This window comes from Nyctibius grandis, chromosome Z (assembly GCF_013368605.1).
Source record: "Nyctibius grandis isolate bNycGra1 chromosome Z, bNycGra1.pri, whole genome shotgun sequence".
Classification (NCBI taxonomy): domain Eukaryota; kingdom Metazoa; phylum Chordata; class Aves; order Nyctibiiformes; family Nyctibiidae; genus Nyctibius; species Nyctibius grandis.
In genome coordinates, this window is record NC_090695.1 from 37,220,997 (window position 1) to 37,241,164 (window position 20,168).

Below are 20,168 nucleotides of genomic sequence, written 5' to 3' on the forward strand. Positions count from 1 at the left end.
TGCTAATTTCATGACTGTTGCCAGGTAACAGAGACAGATCAGTATTGCTCCAAAGCAGGTAAAGACTCCCTTCTTTAAGAGCCAGGGCAACAACCAGCTCTCAAGGGTGGCATGGCAGACTTGAATCCACTATGGAGACCATGAACAGATCTTGGGGTGCAAGCCCACCACCAAGCCTGTTGCCCAGTTAGAGACCCATGCCTGGAGCTCCATTCCTGTTTGCTGCCTTTTATCTCTTCTAACAGTACTGATCCCGTGGAAGCCATATCATAACACAAAACAAGGTAGGGAAGTAGGCAAATTTTACGTCAGAAGGAATTCAGAGTAGTAGCCCCCAATATTCTGCACAGTCCCTACTGCACAAAATCTGGAGCATTCCTTAATCTGGGCACACATGGGCATTGCATGGAACAAATTCATTGTAATGCTGATGGGATGCTTCTGCTTCAATGGCCTCCTCCATTATCCCTGCAGTCACCCAAAGCATCAGGGGATTTTCCCTCTGCTCTACTTTGCATGGTGGGTCTGCCAAGGCCTGCGGGACAGCTGAGTGTTAGCTGTCGCAGTCTGCGTAATGATGGCTGCCCTAGACCGAGCACTGCACAGTAACGTAGGTCCCATCAAGGGCTCCCTAAGTTCAGGGGCTGCCAGAGAACAAAGTGTAAAGGATCTCGTTGACATCTGTGTACACTCTCCTCAGGTGGAGGTGTGGCAGAATGGCCTCTGAAACATTGATCATGACTTTACAAATGGCAGACTGTCCCAGCACGAAGTGGTTAGCAATTGGTAGGGGTCAGGATTGGGCACCTGCTTATGGTACAGGCTCCCAAAACTTCACCCAGTGAAGCTCCCAGCAGAGGATGTGACTGTGCTTCTCATCACGGTAAAGTTTCGTGCATGGTGTTGGTGCCTATACACACCCAGGGTGACAGGCTTCCACACCTCTGGGGCCATCTACTAGGCACTGAATCTGCAGTGAACCAGGAGCAAAGCTGTTACACTGACAAAAGCTCTTGGAAAGTTTTGTACTCCATCTTCTTCCTTAGAAAAAAGGTCCAGGAAAGCAGGCACAGTTAGTTCAGGGTGTCCTCCCAGGGTAGCTGATTCAGTGGCAGGATGCCATTCCCCCTCACAGTGACTGTGGTTGGCCAGTGACGAAACTTGGGGCTAAGAAGAGATTTGGGCAGCAGTCTCTGTGGTATCACTACCACAAGAGCAAGAACAAAAATACAGCATTTTATCTGGCTTCTGCTCAAGGACAGTCAAAGCTCTGGGACTAAGTCGTTTAAGTAAGCTAGCTTACTCCTGTTTTTTCAATTGTTTTAGAAAATGTGAAAGCAAAAAGCATCAATGTGTATCAGTAACTGCTATATCATTTATGTCATACAGGGGTGGTCTGAGCAACAACAGTTTCAGACTTTTCCTTCAGTCCAAGTACTAGAGAGAGACTTCAGCGCTGTGAAAGGAAAGCACTGCAATAATTATAATGTTATCTAATCTTTTCTCCATAGGAGCGCTTTCTAAATACAGCCTGAGAAATACACTTGACTGAAGAGAGAAAAACCGTTCTAATTGTTACACCTAGTCAGGGGGTTTGATGTATCGTAGGGAAATGAGAACAGTCCTGAAGGAACATACCACTTATGATAATATCACTAACTGTACCTCTAGGCAGAGCGCCAGACACAGGAAATGACAAGATAATATTATTTATGGAGTTATGTAAATCTAACACTTCCTAATTTAAATGACTCTAGAGAAGGGGTCATAATGCCTTATTGAAAAAAAAAACCCACACATCACTGATTTCTGTGCTAAATAAGTCCATTTGAAATTATTCCTGTGTGCTTTAAAATTTTGCTGTCAAGTCAAGAGCATCTGTCATCTTAGAGCAGTTGCCCAAACTAAGGAAATATTTTTGGTAGCCATTGACCTTGAAGTATTACACACAAAACGCTTAGCACAAAGACTTTGAAGATTTTACATTAAATTATCCAATACATTTAAAGGAGCTTTGTACCATTCTGATAAATTTAACTTCAGCAAAAGCACGCTTGACTAGCTATGAAGGTCTCTGTAGCACAGGAGGACATTTAGTTTGAACTGCTGTAGTAAATCCATGTCCTATACTGACAGTGAAGGGGGAGTGACTGAGAGGCTCTGCTTATCCCAGGCTTTTGTTTGGTCACCTAGGGAGTAATCCTGGTGCCTTGAAATAGGTGTCTAGTGTTGTTTACGACGCCTTGCAGTATTCGTAACATTCAGACGAGGCTGGCAGACATGATGTGGAGCTTCCAGGAGACTTTGACTTCTAGAGTGGCAGTTGAAAGTCAGACAAGATACTCTGGGCCTTTAAAATGACTCTAGGTACCTGAATCCCTATGCTGGAGTCACTAGCAATAACATAAATTAAGCCAGTCACTTACAGGACTAGCACAGCATTAAGAGAGGAGGGCAGCAGGGTCTGCTTTGCACTAGGCAACACTGAGCCATCATGAAGTATCTAACCTGTTATTTTAGATGTGGTTCTGCCTGTGATTCCCAAGGACTGAGGCCACATTCTGCTAATATACAAACATTGAACAAAATAAGAGCTCTGCCTTACAAAGCTAGTGGTAAAGGATCTGAAATCTGACATATTTAGTCTCTAATTAAATGTTCAGCTCCAAGAAGATGAGGGTATAATCTGACTAACAGAGCAAAAGACACAACTGTGGGTTCTGTCTGTATAGCAGAGAGTCCCTTCAGTGGCAGCAGTGATACCGTCTCGCATGCCAGTGAGTCCGGCTGCACTGACCCTCGTGGAGGACATGTTCCTACGGAATAAACAAGAACTGTAACATAAATCACCAAAATTGCTGCTAAATCAGGCTGCTGTGGGATCACTCAGCCATAATATCCCCCAGATGCTTATCTTCATGTTGCTAAAGGCCTCTTCATGCATGCAAAACAAAGCTAGAGAGATGAGTTCTTAAACCATCTTTCTCTCCAATGTATTGGAGACGGGTTAGAAATGGCGCAAGATTTTCACAGCAATTAGCTGAGATTTTTTCCACCCACACTATCACCATGGCATATAGCAGCTTGCATCAACACAAGCACATTTTGGTGTCTGCTTCTATCCCTGCACATGGAAACTGAAGAAAAAATTGGTATGCCACCGGCAACAAGTGGATGCAACATGTGTCAAAGCTCACTAGAAGCCCAAATAGGTTTGCATGAGCCTATGCACATATAGTTATGTCCAGACAGCAATTGCTTCTGCAATTAATTCATAGCATTGCTTTGACAGAATAGCTTGGTCTCAAGTCCATCATCTCAGGATATCGGTGTTTTCTCTAAGAGGTTAAGAGGTTGGTTAGTTGTAGACTGTTACTGAAACAACTTTTACAATGCTTGTGCTTTTTTCCTGTTCTATATAATAGGAAAAGTGTAGCAAGACAATTGAATAGAAGTTTAAAATAATGCCATTTTTGTAGTAATAAAATTGGTTCTTATTTTTCCGTGAAATTGACAGATTTACTGAATTCTAATATTTTCATTTAATGTCTAATGTTTGTTTGTTCTATTAGAACTGAGGACTGACCTCCATGCTAATTTTATTTCCTTGCTGGAAATACCAGCTATTTGAATGTCAACGGTAGAAGTATTAATAACAGAAATACCACAATTGGTGGTGGTGGTGATTGCCAGCGGGGAGCTGCGCAAAAGCACAAGACAAAATTTATTAAGTTATCTTCTTGTGCCACTTTTAAGTGTGTGCCTGGGGTCATACTTTTGTAAACAAGTTCCAGATGGAAGCCAGGAGCACTCCATTTACCAGGGTAAAGCTTCCTTTAGCTCAGCAGTAGTCTGACATTAATTGAATCATCACTGCCCTAGGTTTCATTTGCTTGTGCATTCAGTGATATGCCTTGGCTTTTTGTGTAGGTGTTTAATACTGTCATTAATTTACTGTTATTCAGTTTAACTTCTACATTGCATGCTATAGCCTTCAGCAAGAAGCTACCTCCTACAAATAATGTGGGTCACCAGGAGCACACTCTTTTAGGAAATGGGGAACACCTCCCAGCAGAATGACATACATTCCTAAGGGATCAATTGAATGTTGAAGCCTTCAGAAAAAAAGTATTAGAATATTCACAACTTACAGCTTTGTTTGAATAAGTAACAAAATAAAAGCAGGTGATAGAAATCTATTTCAGGAGTTGAAATTTTAAGTAAACTAATTAACAATGTGAAATTTCTGGTGAGCTTACAAAAGCAGGTAACATTTGCGTTTTAGGAAAGAGTAACTTCCATGAGCTGGGAGGTATTAGAACTAAGGCTTCTCTTTTGCATGTTACCCAGACAACATAATCTGGCATAACTGAGTGGAATGAATCAAGTTTTGTTATGCATGCTTGTCCATGTTTCATGTTTCCTGCATGTCCTTCAACCATTTATTGAACATATTCTGTTTCTTTCATCTCCAACTCTTCCCTGTTTCAGTTTTCATTTCATGGAGTAATGGAGAGGTCTGTTAAAGCCCCTCCTGTTGTTCAGCTTGGTCTTCAACCTGATGCTCACAATTCAACACAAGGTACAGAACATGCATGATTGCAGGGCAAGCTCCATGTTACCAAGGCTAGCATTTCTCCCAGTCCTAAGCTATCACTCCTAAAACCAGAATCACAAAGCAGGCCTCCAAAGAGCAAGACTGGTGGATTTTTTATTTGTCTCCTACTGTAGGACAACTATTATTATTATTATTTATTAGCTTTTATTTATCCTTAAAAGCCAGAAATTTACTGTTAAATTGAATGTTAAAGTTTTCAAGTAGTTACAGAATCTGAAGAGCTGCATCTTCAGAAGAATATGGTGAGGGACCCAGTAGCTGGCAACATTGTACTGTTGCTATATCAAGTGAAGGTCGGGCCAAGGAAGTGGTGGGTCAGAGAGGATCAAAGGCTGAGTCTTTGCTCTATTTCTCTTCTCCCAAACTAACTCTCCCATTAGGAAAGCATTCTCACTGCAGATGGACAGCTTCGGGAATTCATGTTGTGACTAAGGTAGCATCACGACCTGAAACGTTATGAGACTAATAATATTTCTGTCCTCCACTGGGTCTGAATCCCAGGGCTTGTTCTATTTTGGGGAGAGCTGTGCAGCACAACCAAAGCGGAGCTTATCCAAATGAACTTGGCCTCGAGAACAGCATTCAGCCCAGGACAACAGCTGTGCACAGCAAACACATGCACTTGGAGAAGTGTCTTACTGTTCTCTGCAAGCCCGAGCAGCAGTGTTCCAGGTGACCTTGTGATTCACTACCAGGAAGTAGCAGCTGCCCTCGTGATGACTCCATCCGAGCGGACATTTCTTTGTGCTTACCTCCTAAAATAAAAGAGGAAAAGATAAAACAGACTCCTGCTTACAGTGATCTAGGTCTGTGCGCTAATAATCAGACTGAAGGCTGGGGGTGCTGCTTATGGCCTCCCCAGAATTAAATTGAACACAAACTTTGGTGTGTATCAATAAAGGTACAACATTGTTTAAAAGATGTAAACAAATAAATGCCTGCCAGAGTAGCCTACAATTTGTAATGAGTAGTTTTAAAGGTGACACGAGGTTTCAGTTCCAAAAACCCTCTTAAGAGACCACATTAGTTTGGACACCATTTTCTGTCTCTTGCAGTCTGTGTAGGGAATGCAGTGCAACAAAATTCACCATGACATCTTACATGGCAGAGCGGCTTGTATGTTTACAGAATACCTAAGTGAGCTAATTTTGCTGACTCCCACTCCTTTTCTCACAGACTTCATTCACTGACTGTCTCATGCCCACATCCCCACAAGCACCAAGACATCAGTTCTTGCGTGGTTTGTCCAGGAGCACCTGTGGGTGACAGAGAGGAAAGGCAACACCAGCAATCAAGCCCTCATCAAGTCTCTGGGAAACTTTTTTTTTCTGGTGACAGCAAACTTGACTCTGGACAACTCTTTTATTGCCTGTACAAGTCAATAGATGTTACAGGAAGGTCCTTTGCTTGAAAGTCTCACTCATTGTAGACTCCATGCTCTAATTTAGATGCATACTCATGGCGACATTTTTACCTTGCTTTGGGAATTCCAGAATTTCCATATTGTCCCATCACACTGAAATAACTTTTGAGTGCTTTCTTCATAATGCAAGAGCCCCTTTAAATCTGGTGTACAGACCTTTGGAAAAGAGTAAAAGTCCTGGAAAGAGAAATGTCATTTGAACGTTTGAAGGAAAATATTTACACAAAACAAACAAGCTAAATGAAACAGATTAAACAGGTCTTATATTAAAACTTTATGACATGAAAACTCTTCAAGGGCTGAGTTGTTAATTTATCTGTGTATTGGTTAAACTCAGCTTTGGAGTGGGAAGGGTTAGGCTGCAGATCTCAGAGGCATTAAATAATTTTGGAAAACAGCACGACTGAAAACAGATGATGAAAAAGCCTACAAAACAGAAGGTTTCATACCTGATGTCTTGAGCTTGGTTCAGATGCCAGTTCTGCCTTATCAGCTTGGGGGATTTCTGTCTTCCTAGAGGGGATGACATTTATCTGTGGTTGTGCTTGGTTAATTACTGACACTTGAGCCTTCTTTTTTGATTTAGCTGATGAGGTCTCCTCCTCTATTTTGAGTGATACTATCCCTTGATACTTTGTTGTACAGTATGACACACACACAAGCAGAACAGGAGAGGGAAAAGAGAGGGTTAGCACATACAAGACACAAGCAACTCTTAAATAAACTCCACCAAAAAAATCAGGCATTATAATACAAATTGTTGCAAATCGAGGGGAAGTAATACCAAAGGAAAAGAAAGATACATAGAAAAATTAAGTATTGGTCATAATGAATTATTAACAGTGATAAAGCCTGAAAAGAACAGAATCAGAACGAAATCACAGAAATGTCTGAGCAATACTCATAATACTCTTACTTTGAAAACCACATCAGTTCCATTTCTAAATACAGATGAAGGATGAACCTGCAAAAGGTAGAATAGCAGAATGAGATGGTCATATTCATGCATTATAGAAACAAAAAGACTTTATGCCAGATTTACTACAGATCTAGGTTACAAAACATGCAGAGCATATCTTGGGTTTAGTTCTTTCTCCTTCAGAATGGAAACTGATCACTTCTGAAAATAGTCACCAAAAGTCACATATTACAAGTGTGTTTATAAACTTATAACTTGTAAGATGACAATAGCAGAATGTCCTAGTCCTAAATCACCTAGTTAAATCAGCGTAGCTTAAGCAGGAAAAGCAATGGGCAAGTTTTAAGTAACTGTTCCCTGTTTAAGCTAACAGTATTTTCAGCTTTACGACTTCAGGAGCAGATGCACAACTTCTATGCATTGGCCTGGCTCCAGCAACTTCTTTCTTCTAGCTGACCCATAGTTTGGACAAGATTGGAAGCTGCATAATTGCTGGAGTTGCTTGATGCATATTTCCTCCCCCAACTCTGTTTTTCTTCCTCTCTTGCATACATGGATCTTCAAAATCAGGAATTCCCATCCAATCCCCCAATCCCCGCCCCCTTCCCCAGTATTTTTAAATAGCTCTCAGGTCTGACTCAAAGCAAACTCAGGTAGTTTACGGTTATTTTATGGTCAGGTAGGATCACTACAAAAATATGACAACTAAATGAAGATATCAAATCCCAATGAATTCACAAATCAGTCTATCACTGCACTACAGAAGTGTCTTACTATTCTGCCATTTCCAGTCACTTTCAGCCTGGTCCTTGACTGATTCACCGAGCTGTGCTCCTGCCATGGTTCCTCTCCATGCTCTCTCATCCCTTTGGAAGGAGATGGCAGGATCCCTTCCAAGGGAGCACTGCCAGGCCTAGGAGGTGATGAGGACCCCGAGGAAACTGGAAACAGCATGCCTCTACCCCAGAAGTCGTGCTTGCTTTGGCCAGAAGAATGGGAATAGCTGCACTGACCTGAAAGCACAAAAAATGGCAGATGGTCAGTTCTAACTGCATGAACAGATAACTGATCACGTTGACATGGGCACATAAACAGCTTGTCATTAAAAGTTGGATGACTCTTTCACTTGATGTAGTTGATTTGCTGTTTGTTCAGTCATCCTCATTTGTGGGGTTTACTATGACTACAACTGCAACTACTACCTGTATATCTATGTTTTTATATGTAATGCATCTGTTTACCCACAGATCAGAATTTCAACCAAGAAACGGCTGCAAATACCTGTTTTCATGCATAGATTGGGGTTTGGAGTGCTATTTATTTGGTCGTGGATAGACAGGTATATTTAACTAATGTTGGTGATACTTCCATCATGCCCAGACAATTTTATCTTCAGAAATCCAGGACACTGTTGTTCCTACAAACTAGCTGTGTCAATTAACTCCTGATTTACATTGTGAATGTTAAAGAGAAAACAGATATGACATTTTAAAAGGAATTTTTGTAAAATGAAGCCTAATTCATTGCAACACAGGTATTTAAAATATCATTTCACAAAGCACCAGAAGAAAAAACATTCTTCAGGTTTCAGAGGACTCAGCTGCTTTGCTAGTTATTTGTATTTTTCTACAGTTGCTTCTTTTTTGGTGTGATTTTAGGCACACCACATTTGATCCCTGAAAAACAGAATAATAATGCAGACATAAAAGCCCAAACTCTGTGTGATCACTGCTGTGTGCTGTCATGTTGTGGACTGTGTTTGTTAAGCATTAGAAAATATATTTCTAAGAGCTGGATTTAGTTGTTAAGTTTCTTTTTTCAGAGGAAAATAAATCTTTTTTAGAGGTGTATAACAACTGCTATACAATAACTGGGAAAAAAATTCTAATGGACCTAAAACCCACTTTTTTCTCACTTTAATAAATGAGAACTGAACTCATGTTGTTATGAGAAGTGGTTTCTTTCCTTGCAGCCTCCTCATGTTGTACTTATTGCTTTCTCTATGCTGTGTTTCCTAAGAGGATGGATATGATTGTGTGAGAGAATAAAGGGACTGCGACTGTCAAGCCTGTTTTCTCTAAAAAGAAATTAAGCATTTTGATCTGAAGGTGAGTGTTAGGAACAACTTGTGGTGAAAATAAGTAGCTACTCAGCCAAGATTGTCCCACCTTCTTAACGATGAACATCAAACGATAATACCTCCTTTTGAGTCCAAAATTTTCACTATAGCTTTTGTCCGGGTGCCAAGAACAGCATTCACAGGGGAGTTCAGAACTACTTCAAAGACTTCATCATCTTCCTCTAATCCATCATAGGTAATTGCTATATTCCATGCCTTGGTTGACATTCCTAACAGAAATAAACATTTTAATTACTCTTTAAGTGCTATTTCAATCAATCAGGGTGTCAAAGAAATATATTAATTAACAAGTCTGCAGCTAGAATGGAGTAGCTGTTGTATGCTATTGTGTTCCTACCAACTGACTGGACTCCTGCTGTTCTCCCAAATAACATTAAGTTTGAATTTGTTCCTGGGCAATGATGATTCAGTTCAAGCGCATAGGCTGTAACAAAAAGCTGCTGTAGATGTGGGAAGTGACAATACAATACATAGATTTAGGACTTCCATTGCAATTTTCAAGATAAATATATCATAAGCTTTTTATCTTGAAAGCTTAATTTTAGAGATGGAACTTAAGTACTCAGTTTTGTCTAAATTTGGCCAGCGTCCTGGTCAAGTCTTTAAATCTCTAAAGCATCTCACAGCTCAGCTCAGGGTGAGTCCTCTCCAGCCTAGCTGTGGGGTGATTCGGAGACAACATTTCAGCACTTTTGATATTTTAACTGAAGTAAAGGGACCATACACCATCTTACGCTAAGTAATAAGGATATTAATTCACAAAGGAAGCCCACTGCACATCCAGAAAATGAGCCCAAGTGTCTTTAATCCTATTCAGCTCCTCTAGCTACAGATACGTAATAAGTTTCACTCTCCAAAATGAGAGTTTACACTTCCAAAATCAGTGAATTAATTTTAAAATTATTCGGTGCACTTGTTCATACCTGGGTCAAACTGAACAAGCTTGGAGGGAGTCACTGTAAAGTCCTTTCCCAGCATAGCGGATACTTCGTTGACCTAAGAAATCAAATAGTAAATTCCATGCTGTGACTCGTTTCACCAAACCGCTGCATTCTGCTGTGTGCTGAAGATACTGTGTGCCTCTCCATGGAGTCTCAAAAAGACATGCCAACCCATACATGTGCTTAGGCTAAAAAAAAAAGATAAAGGCCTAAAGAATAAACCTTGTGATGTGCAACTGTCTTTCTGTCCTTGCTCATGGTTTAAATCTCATAATCAAAAAAAATTTGCTCATCTTAAAAGTTGCTTCGTCCCCTCTCAAACTGCTACTTGACAGCATCAGATAACACTGCTGTTCACCATGCCTGGTGACCCAGCCATACCTGGCTCCCAGACAGGCACATTATGGCATCCTGGAAGAGCAGCAGCAGCCTGGCAGTGTTTGCCCATTTAGCCCTTTGTGAGGTCTTGGAAGAAGCGTTTTCATGCAGAGCTGCCTGTCAGCCCCAAAGACACGTTGGGATGGGCATGAACCCATACATACGTAAGTATGGGGACTCCAGCGACTCCCTGAATTTTCATAGGAGACTGGAAGAGGACACTAGCTTCCATAAGGGGTTCTTGATGCTGGGATCAATTTCACTGGTCTTTTTAGCCAAGTGACAACCAGAGTAGAGTCACTGGAGTCCATAAAGAATACGGCAGGATGGCCCCTCATGAAGCCAATAGCAAAATTCATGCTGACTCCAGTGGAAGAATTAGAGCTATAATCCTGAGAAACTGTGAGGGAAACTTTTAGTGTTTTTCTAGCCAGAGTTTCTGGTAAAATCCTGGAATTTCATTTTATGATGGAAGATAAAATTTGTGAAGGCAAGTTGCATAAAACCTGTTTTACAAAATTATAACCTGCAGCTTTCAGTCTAATTTTTCTGACATAAGACAGAGGCTGTTACTTGAAGATATAGGGGGTTCCTTGGGCTATTTCCTAGGCTGACGGCAGTGAGGGAAGAAATGGGGGAGGCTGCCATGACTGTGGAGTTGAAGTTCCTGTAGCTCCTGGGCTCCTCCAGCCTGAGCAGGGAAATAAAATGTCTCAAGGCCGAAGTTGCCCAAAGCCTGGATTTTAAAGTGGCAAATCCTGGAAACCCAGCTTCTGAGCACAGTGTCAGAGGAAACTGGCTGCTATGTCACAGAAGGTCATCAAAACTGAAATACTGCTCCAAAACCAGTTTTGGTTGATCAGTGTTTCTACTTAAAAATCAGGAAATTTTGTCAGAAATTTTTCAACCATTTGTACTAGCAAGGACAATGTCTTGGTAAGTCTGGTTTGAATTGCGTGGCCTCTTTGCTGATTACTGAAATACCTTTTAAGTCTCAGGAAGAAATTAATGGGCTCCACTACTGATTATTAAGTTTCCAATTAGGAGCTTGTACCTGCACTGCGATAAAGGCAGACTCCGCTGAGTGTCCTCCCCTGGTGATTCTCAGAGACACCACTCCCACGCTCTCACACACTTCATATTCAGTCTGTTGCATTTCAATCCGAGACCATCGAAGCTCCAGCCTGGGGGAAAGGAGGGAGAGCCGGTGTGAAGCAGAGGCACGTCCCGGCAGCCCCCACCCCCTGCCGCTCTGAGGTTCAGTGAGGAGCCATTTCTCTGCTGGCTACTGATTTAGCCAATACACATACTGAGTCTTTGTTTCCAAATCAACATATTTGTGTGATTTGGCTGATTAGAAAGAGCGAGAGGTGGTTAATCAGTCTTCCAGTCGAGCCCTGGTCTACCCCAAACCAAGCCTGAACCTTGTTTCAGAACCAGAGGGGTTCTGCAGCAGCTTTGAGAAGAGCAGAGTTTCTCCATAACACCAAAGAGGCCAAGACAAGCCATCACTGTTTCTTCCTTCTTCCTTTTATCCCTGTAGTTTTATTTTAATCTCACTACCTGGTATTTTCTCTGCAATATCCTCCTTTCTTCCCACCTTCCTTCATCTATCCCCTCACTCTCCTCCTCTAGACTACAGGGCATGCTCCAGAGCTTCACCACCTCTGTGCGAGTGCTCTCCCTGGTCCCCCTGCTTTAGTACTCTGTGTACTTCGCTTTTCAGCCGTAGACATGGCTGAGTCCAGGCATCTCATACACTGAATTTTAGAATTGTTTATTCTAAAATTATTAGACGTGACTGAACCTTGGAGCATCACAGGCTGCACAGGGTAGCCAATAAAGATCTCACTTTTTTAAAAGCTGTGATAAAAATCAGTGAAAGTCAGAGAGGAACGAAAGAAAGCAAAAAAGAAGGAAAATGAGCTGTGCTCCTTACAAAATAATTTGAACTTTTCTAAAACAAACTTCTAGACCTTTCAGGGTTGACTAGCTCTAACACCAGTGGAAGTTTCCTCCTGTCCTCCTATATCCTCTGATACTCATGGTGTGGGCAAACCATTTAGAAGCTGATTTGCTTTCTTTTTGCTAAAGAGGATGCATGTGCTAGATGTAGTCTAGCATCATTCATGTAAAAGCTGGGATTCGATTTTAATAATATCAACACACAAATCAAACTTGTACTTTGAACCAGTGACCATTAGGTCATAAATTGTTTGCCCTCCACCTTCTTTCAGCGCTCTTTTGCAGAAGTATGGCTCTCATAGCTTTTAATGCTTGAGAGCATTTCCTCCATCATGATCTGAAGCTTGTGAAAAAAGCATTGCTGCCAGCACGGAGCAAGAGTGACCTCCAGCTGCAGGACCGTGTACATGAAGCAACGGTCCTGTCCCTTAGCACCCAGCATCTCAGGTCTCCAAATGCCCAACTCCCACTTAGAGTAAACTCCATTATGTTTTTCTGTGAGGCCCCAAAGGCCCTTGAGAACTTCGACCCAGTCTGACCTGGGTCAGCCCTTTGTGTTTCGCCTCCGAGGGGAAGGAACCTTCTCTACTGTTCGACAGAAGAAATGGCAGTTTGAGTCATAGCTGTGTTCATGTCTGCACAGCTTCAAGCCCAGCAGGGGTTCATTTGCCCTGGTGACTGGCGCGCACAGTGCACTACAGCACACATCACTGAGTGTCGGCGTTACCTTTGGGGCACCGCGGAGTTTCCACTGGCATCCGTGACCTGAAACTCCAAGTTGTCTGAATTCACTTCCTGCGATGGATTGATGACATAAAGTATGATTTTGCTGTTTAAATCCTTTTGGCTAAACCCTTCCTGAATAAATCCACCTGGGTAAGAGGAGAAACATTCAGGTGAATCAAAAGCCTGTTAATAAGAACCACGTAGCTCACATAGACTGTTTTCAATTTTTCTTTTTGTTGGACATTTAGAAAATTTGAACTTAGAGAAAACTGGTTCTATAGCTAAACAGCAACATCCCAGCTTGTTACAAGCCCCAGCCAGTTTCTTCCCCTGTGACATGTTTTTCAAATGGCCAAGTTCAATATTCGCCTTTTTTTTTTCCTTGACACAAACAAAAAATAGTTTCTCAATGGCAGCTATTAACAACCATCTCAAACTTTTTGAGGATTCATGATGAACATGAGACTCAGGATTTAGTGTAAAACCTTTCTTACTACATTCAAACCTTGCCCAAAATTTGCTAAGAAACTTTGATTTCCTCTATCAAGCAAACATTGTCAGGATAGGTTTTGGAATCTGGTCTGGTATGTCGCAAAATACAGTGATTATAGAAGACAGCACCTGTTGTAATATTTTTCAAGTAGCCATAATGAGGACCTTGTAAAATCTTAAAAAATATTTTGTCATCTTCTGTGTTGGGGTCAGATGCCTTCAGGGACCTGGCAGTAATATAGATCCCGTAATTGCCATTCTTCAGCAGTTCCACATCAGAAACGCAACGGAGATTGATAATTTTTGGTGCCGTTTTGTCCAAATGATCCACCTAAATCAAAGGTAGACAAATGTATGTTCATTTTACAGCATCAGGATATTCTCTGTCTACTTTTACTAAAAGTACAGTAGCCTGCTCAGGGTAGCAACAGCCACTTCAACTTGCAGTCTGCTCCAGAAGAAGTCTGGTCTCCAGTTAAGTACTACTTCCCATGAGAGGTTTCCAGGCCCAGATTGCCCAGTCACTCGCTGCATGCAGCAGGATACAGCACACACTGTGGAGGGCAACATAAATTCTGTGTACCCCTGCCCTGATGTCCCACACTCCTCATAGTCCTTCTCCTTTTTGATGTAATTTTCTTCATAGCAAATGAAAACTCCAGCAAAGATTTCTCACCTGTATTTTACAATAACAAGCATGGAAACCTAAGGATTGTGATAATCACAGTCATAGACCTGGCCAATAGGTCTCCTTGAATCTGTGCCACCTTTCACAACTTCTGATGAATCTTCTAACACCCGGCAACGGTTGTTGCTGTTCCCGTATCTCATCTTCTGTTGAAATAGCACTCCTCGCTCATCATATAACTTCAGTCTTTGTCATCAGGAAAAGTTAGGAGCCTCTTTATTAGTATCAGTGTTTTGAAACATACAGAATTTTGACATACAATTCAAGCAGGCCTGCTTTGCATGCTGAAACATGTCAGATGATAGATATATACAAGAAGTCATAGCAAAGGTTCCTGAGCCTATGACACAGTGGGAAGAACTTGAAAATGAAGGAAATGGGAAGTGAACAGAAAGTTCCTAGCAAAGGAAGGAAGAATCAGAGTAGGCATCTTACAGAGACTCCCAGAAGGAAGACAAGCTGTCCAGTTGTGGGAGCAAAGTGGCTGTAATTCAAGATTGCTGTGACAGGAAGATCGTCATGCTAGTATCCTTCACATGCAAATCAGGGGGTCAGGTACCAAGTGGGAAAGCTGAGCAGGAGGAAGTTCATCCCTCCGCATAGCTGGGCTCAACTTTAGGGTTGAGATTTCTATGTAAAATATTTTAGCAAGTATGAGTATGTAAGTACATATTTGCTTATATTTATATAAGCAGAATGCCTTTCTTCTCTTAAATGCAGTCTCTCTGCACTCTATGAAACACTTTGCCTGAGTAATGCATTGTGGCAAGGAGTTAATTCTCCAGGTTAATTATTCATGGAACACAGAAAGCAAACATTTTAGCTGATAAATACCTCAGTTAAATCATAGACTGCAGCAAGCACCAGTTCTCATTAAAATTGCTACATTTTCCACCTTACCATGCTATATATCTCTTTTAAGTAGGCCTGTGGTCACACTTGCCTGAATGGTGAATGCCACTGGCTCGCTCTGCACCCTCCCATTCACGATGAAGCCTTGATTAGTCCTATCTGTTGCAACAAATGTAAATCGGTCAATCTGGGAATCCCCATCTCGGTGCTTGTATGCAACATCCCTGTTGTCCACATCTTGCTGGGTGAAATTGTACTGCAGTAGCATAGCCCCTCGATAGTAGAGATGACCGTATTGGGGTAGCTGAGCCAAGAGGAAGGTAAGGTTTTCTTTAGTGGTGTCTGGGTCTGAAAGCTGCAGGACATCAGGAGATAGCAGTGCCATAGCACCTTCCACTAATCTTAACCCTGTGTTCCTAGATAGTGTGGGCAAAACTTGGTCAACTGCCTCCAAGGAGATCATGAATGTTCCATGCTTAGTCCTCAGTCCATTGCTGATGATGAATCTGGCAAAGAGAGGCAAGGTAGTCTTCAGCATGTGTTCTTGATTCACCATGTACTGAAATGAAATGATAATATACACCTTTACTACAGGACTTGCCTGTGTTAATACTGCAAAAGTATTAGAGCTGGTTTGAACTCAAACCCAGACTGTGAGTGGAGTAGTTATACAACCTAAAAACATGAAAACGGGTGGCCAGATATATGGCAAGAGTTACAACGCATCTGCAAGAATCTGAGTAGATGCCAGAGGAATGGCGTTGAGGATGTACCCATCAGTCTCAGCAGTCATAACAGAGCTGATCTAATCTTCTAGATCAAATACAAATGGAGCAGATCTAAAATGATGGGCTGGCTGGGGGGCTTATTGCACCCTCTGTCATACATACACATCCTTAAGTATATCTTCACTTGGCTACCTGGCAGTGGCAACTGCCAGTGAAAGTGCTAGCTTTGTCTGCAACTTACAGAAAGAGGTGTGTAAAGTGCATCATCTGCCTGGACAATTTTTTTCTATTCACTGTTACAAGCCTTTTGTACCCAATAGCCTCAGAACTATCTAAAAAAGCAAGCTGGAAAAAGATCCATCCTCATCTCACTTTACAGGTTTGTTTAGGCACTAACTGTATCTGTAGATTTCTGCACATTCAAAGGAACTGATTTATGTTTCTTTACAAAGCTCAAGTAAGATTTCACTGAAATACTACGATTCTGTGGGAGATATTGAACAGAACTGTACAAGTTGCTAGGCTAATTTTTAAAAATGTAAATATCCATACCATGTATTTATCAAAGGGTCAGATCTGCAAAGAATAAGATCCATGCTGGGAATTTCTATTAATAGCAGCATAGTTTCTTATAGTTCTCTGCCAAGCAGTAATATTTCTTTAGACAGACTAAAGATTTGGTTATGCTCTGCAGTTAATTTTCCTTTCCTTAACAAAAGAAAGATAAAGGTGCCCACAGCTGGAGAGAAAATCTATTGGAAACCTATCATCTGGGTATGGGCTATTGCCACAAAAGTGACCTCACGTTCTGCAGAGATTTATTATCAATTTTAGTTGTGGATAAAAATAAAGAGAAACCAATCTTTTAGCCTTCAACATTCATCCTAGCTTTCATTGCCAAGATTATTACTTAAGTATTTTTCCTGAAAGCTATTACGTTGCACATTGTCATGCTTGCAACAAAACCTTTGGAGGTTATATGAAACTAAAAATTGCTTTGAAAATGTGTCACGATCCTTTGTGTCCTATCATCATATAGTACATAAGACTTACTGTTGTTTCTACAGACATTTCTGTGGTTAAGCTGCATAATCCTTGCAAAAGCATCTTGGAGAGTGGTTTTCACCCAGGTTAGTTCTGCCTGAGCCAGAACAGGGTCTGCTTTGCAAAGAAATTTTCTTGTAGTAGACCATTCACATTCCCTGACCTTTCTTTTTCTCCCACCCTCCAATGCCCAGCGCTTTGAATGCACGTACAGCTACACTTATCACAGAATGTTAGGGATTGGAAGGGACCTCGAAAGATCATCTAGTCCAATCCCCCTGCCAGAGCAGGATTGCCTAGACCATATCACACAGGAACGCGTCCAGGCGGGTTTTGAATGTCTCCAGAGAAGGAGACTCCACAACCTCTCTGGGCAGCCTGTTCCAGTGTTCGGTCACCCTCACCGTAAAGAAGTTTTTCCTCATATTTATGAGGAACCTCCTGTGCTCCAGCTTGCACCCATTGCCCCTTGTCCTGTCAAGGGATGTCACTGAGAAGAGCCTGGCTCCATCCTCATGACACTTGCCCTTTCCATATTTGTAAACATTAATGAGGTCACCCCTCAGTCTCCTCTTCTCTAAGCTAAAGAGACCCAGCTCCCTCAGCCTCTCCTCATAAGGGAGATGTTCCACCCCCTTAATCAACTTCATGGCTCTGCGATGGACTCTCTCTAGCAGTTCCCTGTCCTTCTTGAACTGAGGGGCCCAGAACTGGACACAATATTCCAGATGCGGCCTCACCAGGGCAGAGTAGAGGGGGAGGAGAACCTCTCTTGACCTGCTAACCACACCCCTTCTAATACACCCCAGGATGCCATCGGCCTTCTTGGCCACAAGGGCACACTGCTGGCTCATGGTCATCCTGGTGTCCACAAGGACCCCCAGGTCCCTTTCCCCTACGCTGCTCTCCAACAGGTCTGTCCCCAACTTGTACTCATACATGGGGTTGTTCTTGCCCAGATGCAGGACTCTACTCTTGCCCTTGTTATATTTCATTAAATTTCCCCCCGCCCAACTCTCCAGCCTGTCTAGGTCCCTCTGAATGGCTGCGCAGCCTTCCGTTGTGTCAGCCACTCCTCCCAGTTTTGTGTCATCAGCGAACTTGCTGACAGTGCACTCTATTCCCTCATCCAAGTCATTAATGAATATATTGAATAGAACTGGTCCCAGTATCGACCCTTGAGGGACTCCGCTAGATACAGGCCTCCAACTGGACTCTGTCCCATTGACCACCACTCTCTGGCTTCTTTCCTTCAGCCAGTTCACAATCCACCTCACTACCCAATCATCCAGACCACACTTCCCCAGTTTAGCTGCGAGGATGCTGTGGGAGACCGTGTCAAACGCATTACTGAAATCAAGATAGACCACATCCACTGCTTTACCATCATCTATCCACCGGGTTATGTCCTCATAAAAGGCTATCAAGTTGGTTAAGCATGACTTCCCCTTGGTGAAGCCACGGTGACTGCCCCTAATGATACCCCTATCCTTGATGTGCCTAGAGACAGCACCAAGGACAAGTTGTTCCATCACCTTTCCGGGGATGGAGGTGAGGCTGACCGGTCTATAGTTACCCGGGTCCTCCTTCTTGCCCTTTTTGAAGACTGGAGTGACATTTGCTTTCCTCCAGTCCTCAGGCACCTCTCCTGTTCCCCACGACTTAGCAAAGATGATGGAGAGTGGCCTAGCAATGACTTCTGCCAGCTCCCTCAGCACCCACGAGTGCATCCCATCAGGGCCCATGGATTTATGGATGTCCAGGTTGCTTAATTGGTCCCTGACCCAGCCCTCATCAACCAAGACAGATTCCTCCTCTATCCTGACTTCTTCTGGGGCCGCAGGGGTCCGGGGCTCCTCAGGACAGCCTCCAGCAGTATAGACAGGGGCAAAGAAGGCATTCAGTAACTCTGCCTTCTTTTTATCCTCTGTCTCCACGGCACCCACCTCATTCATCAGTGGGCCTACATTGCCTATAGTGTTGGTTTTACCTGCAATGTATTTGAAGAAACCCTTTCTGTTGTCCTTGACCTCTCTTGCAAGGTTTAATTCCAAGGAGGCCTTAGCTTTCCTAATTGCCTCCCTACATCCTCTGACAACAGACTTATATTCCTCCCAAGTGACCAGCCCCTCCTTCCATGATCTGTACACACTCTTCTTCCACTTGAGTTTGCCCAGCAGTTCCCTGTTTAACCATGCAGGTCTCCTGGTACCCTTCCTTGACTTCCTACCTGCTGGGATGCTCTGATCTTGAGCTCAGAAGAAGCAGTCCTTGAATGCTAACCAACTATCTTGAGCCCCCTTACCTTCTAGTACCCTGTCCCATGGGATTTCCCCTAGCAATTGCTTGAAAAGGCCAAAGTTGGCCCTCCTGAAGTCCAGGGTTGTGATTCTGCTAGCTATTCTGTTCCTGCCACATGAGATCCTGAACTCTACCATCTCACGGTCACTACAACCAAGGCTGCCCTCAACCTTTACTGCTTCAACCAGACCCTCCTTGTTAGTGAGAATAAGATCCACCAGCGCTCCTCTCCTAGTTGGCTCATCCACCATTTGCATCAGAAAGTTATCATCAACCTCCTGGACTGAGGATGGCTGGCTGAGTAGGCCTCCCAGCAAATATCATGGTAGTTGAAATCCCCCATGACAACCAGGCCCTGTAATTGAGAGACTGCTCTCAGCTGCCTGTAGAAGGCCTCATCACCCTCCTCATCCTGATCTGGTCGCCTGTAATAGACACCCACAACAGTATCACCCCTGCCAGCCTGCCCCTTAATTCGTATCCACAAACTCTCAACTCGCTCCTGATCTGCCCCTGGACAGAACTCAATACATTCTAGCTGCTCACTCACATAAAGAGCAACTCCACCCCCTTTCCTTAGTGGCCTGTCTTTCCTGAACAAGACATAGCCATCCATGACCACATTCCAGTCATGCGAGGCGTCCCACCAAGTCTCTGTAATTGCCACTAGATCATAGCCCCCCGACCGAACACGGATTTCCAACTCCTCCTGTTTATTCCCCATGCTGCATGCATTGGTGTACAGGCATTTCAGGGAGCGAGCTGAGCACACCGATTTCACCCTAACGGGATGGGAGACCTCCTGGTCTACCTCAACACTAGAGCGTTGCCCCAGTGGTGCAAGCCCAGCTACTACCCCATCCCCCTTCGAATCTAGTTTAAAGCTCTCCGAATGAGCCCTGCTAATTCCTGTCCCAGAACCCTTTTACCCCTACGACATAAACCTTTCCCAT

The 20,168-nt window shown here is 42.9% G+C and overlaps 1 protein-coding gene across 1 annotated transcript in view; it reads right to left on the minus strand.

Moving 5' to 3' along the window:
- FREM1 (FRAS1 related extracellular matrix 1) overlaps positions 1 to 20,168 on the minus strand; it is a 77,677-nt gene that overhangs the window by 6,254 nt on the left and 51,255 nt on the right. The window contains exons 25-35 of the mRNA XM_068422710.1: positions 15,234 to 15,648; positions 13,732 to 13,933; positions 13,112 to 13,256; positions 11,474 to 11,603; positions 10,024 to 10,096; positions 9,160 to 9,309; positions 7,735 to 7,973; positions 6,958 to 7,005; positions 6,491 to 6,673; positions 6,093 to 6,218; positions 5,258 to 5,373 (exon numbers count right to left, since the gene is read on the minus strand). Of these exons, the coding sequence (XP_068278811.1) occupies positions 5,258 to 5,373; positions 6,093 to 6,218; positions 6,491 to 6,673; positions 6,958 to 7,005; positions 7,735 to 7,973; positions 9,160 to 9,309; positions 10,024 to 10,096; positions 11,474 to 11,603; positions 13,112 to 13,256; positions 13,732 to 13,933; positions 15,234 to 15,648 (1,827 nt within the window). The remainder of the gene's footprint in view (positions 1 to 5,257; positions 5,374 to 6,092; positions 6,219 to 6,490; positions 6,674 to 6,957; positions 7,006 to 7,734; positions 7,974 to 9,159; positions 9,310 to 10,023; positions 10,097 to 11,473; positions 11,604 to 13,111; positions 13,257 to 13,731; positions 13,934 to 15,233; positions 15,649 to 20,168) is intronic.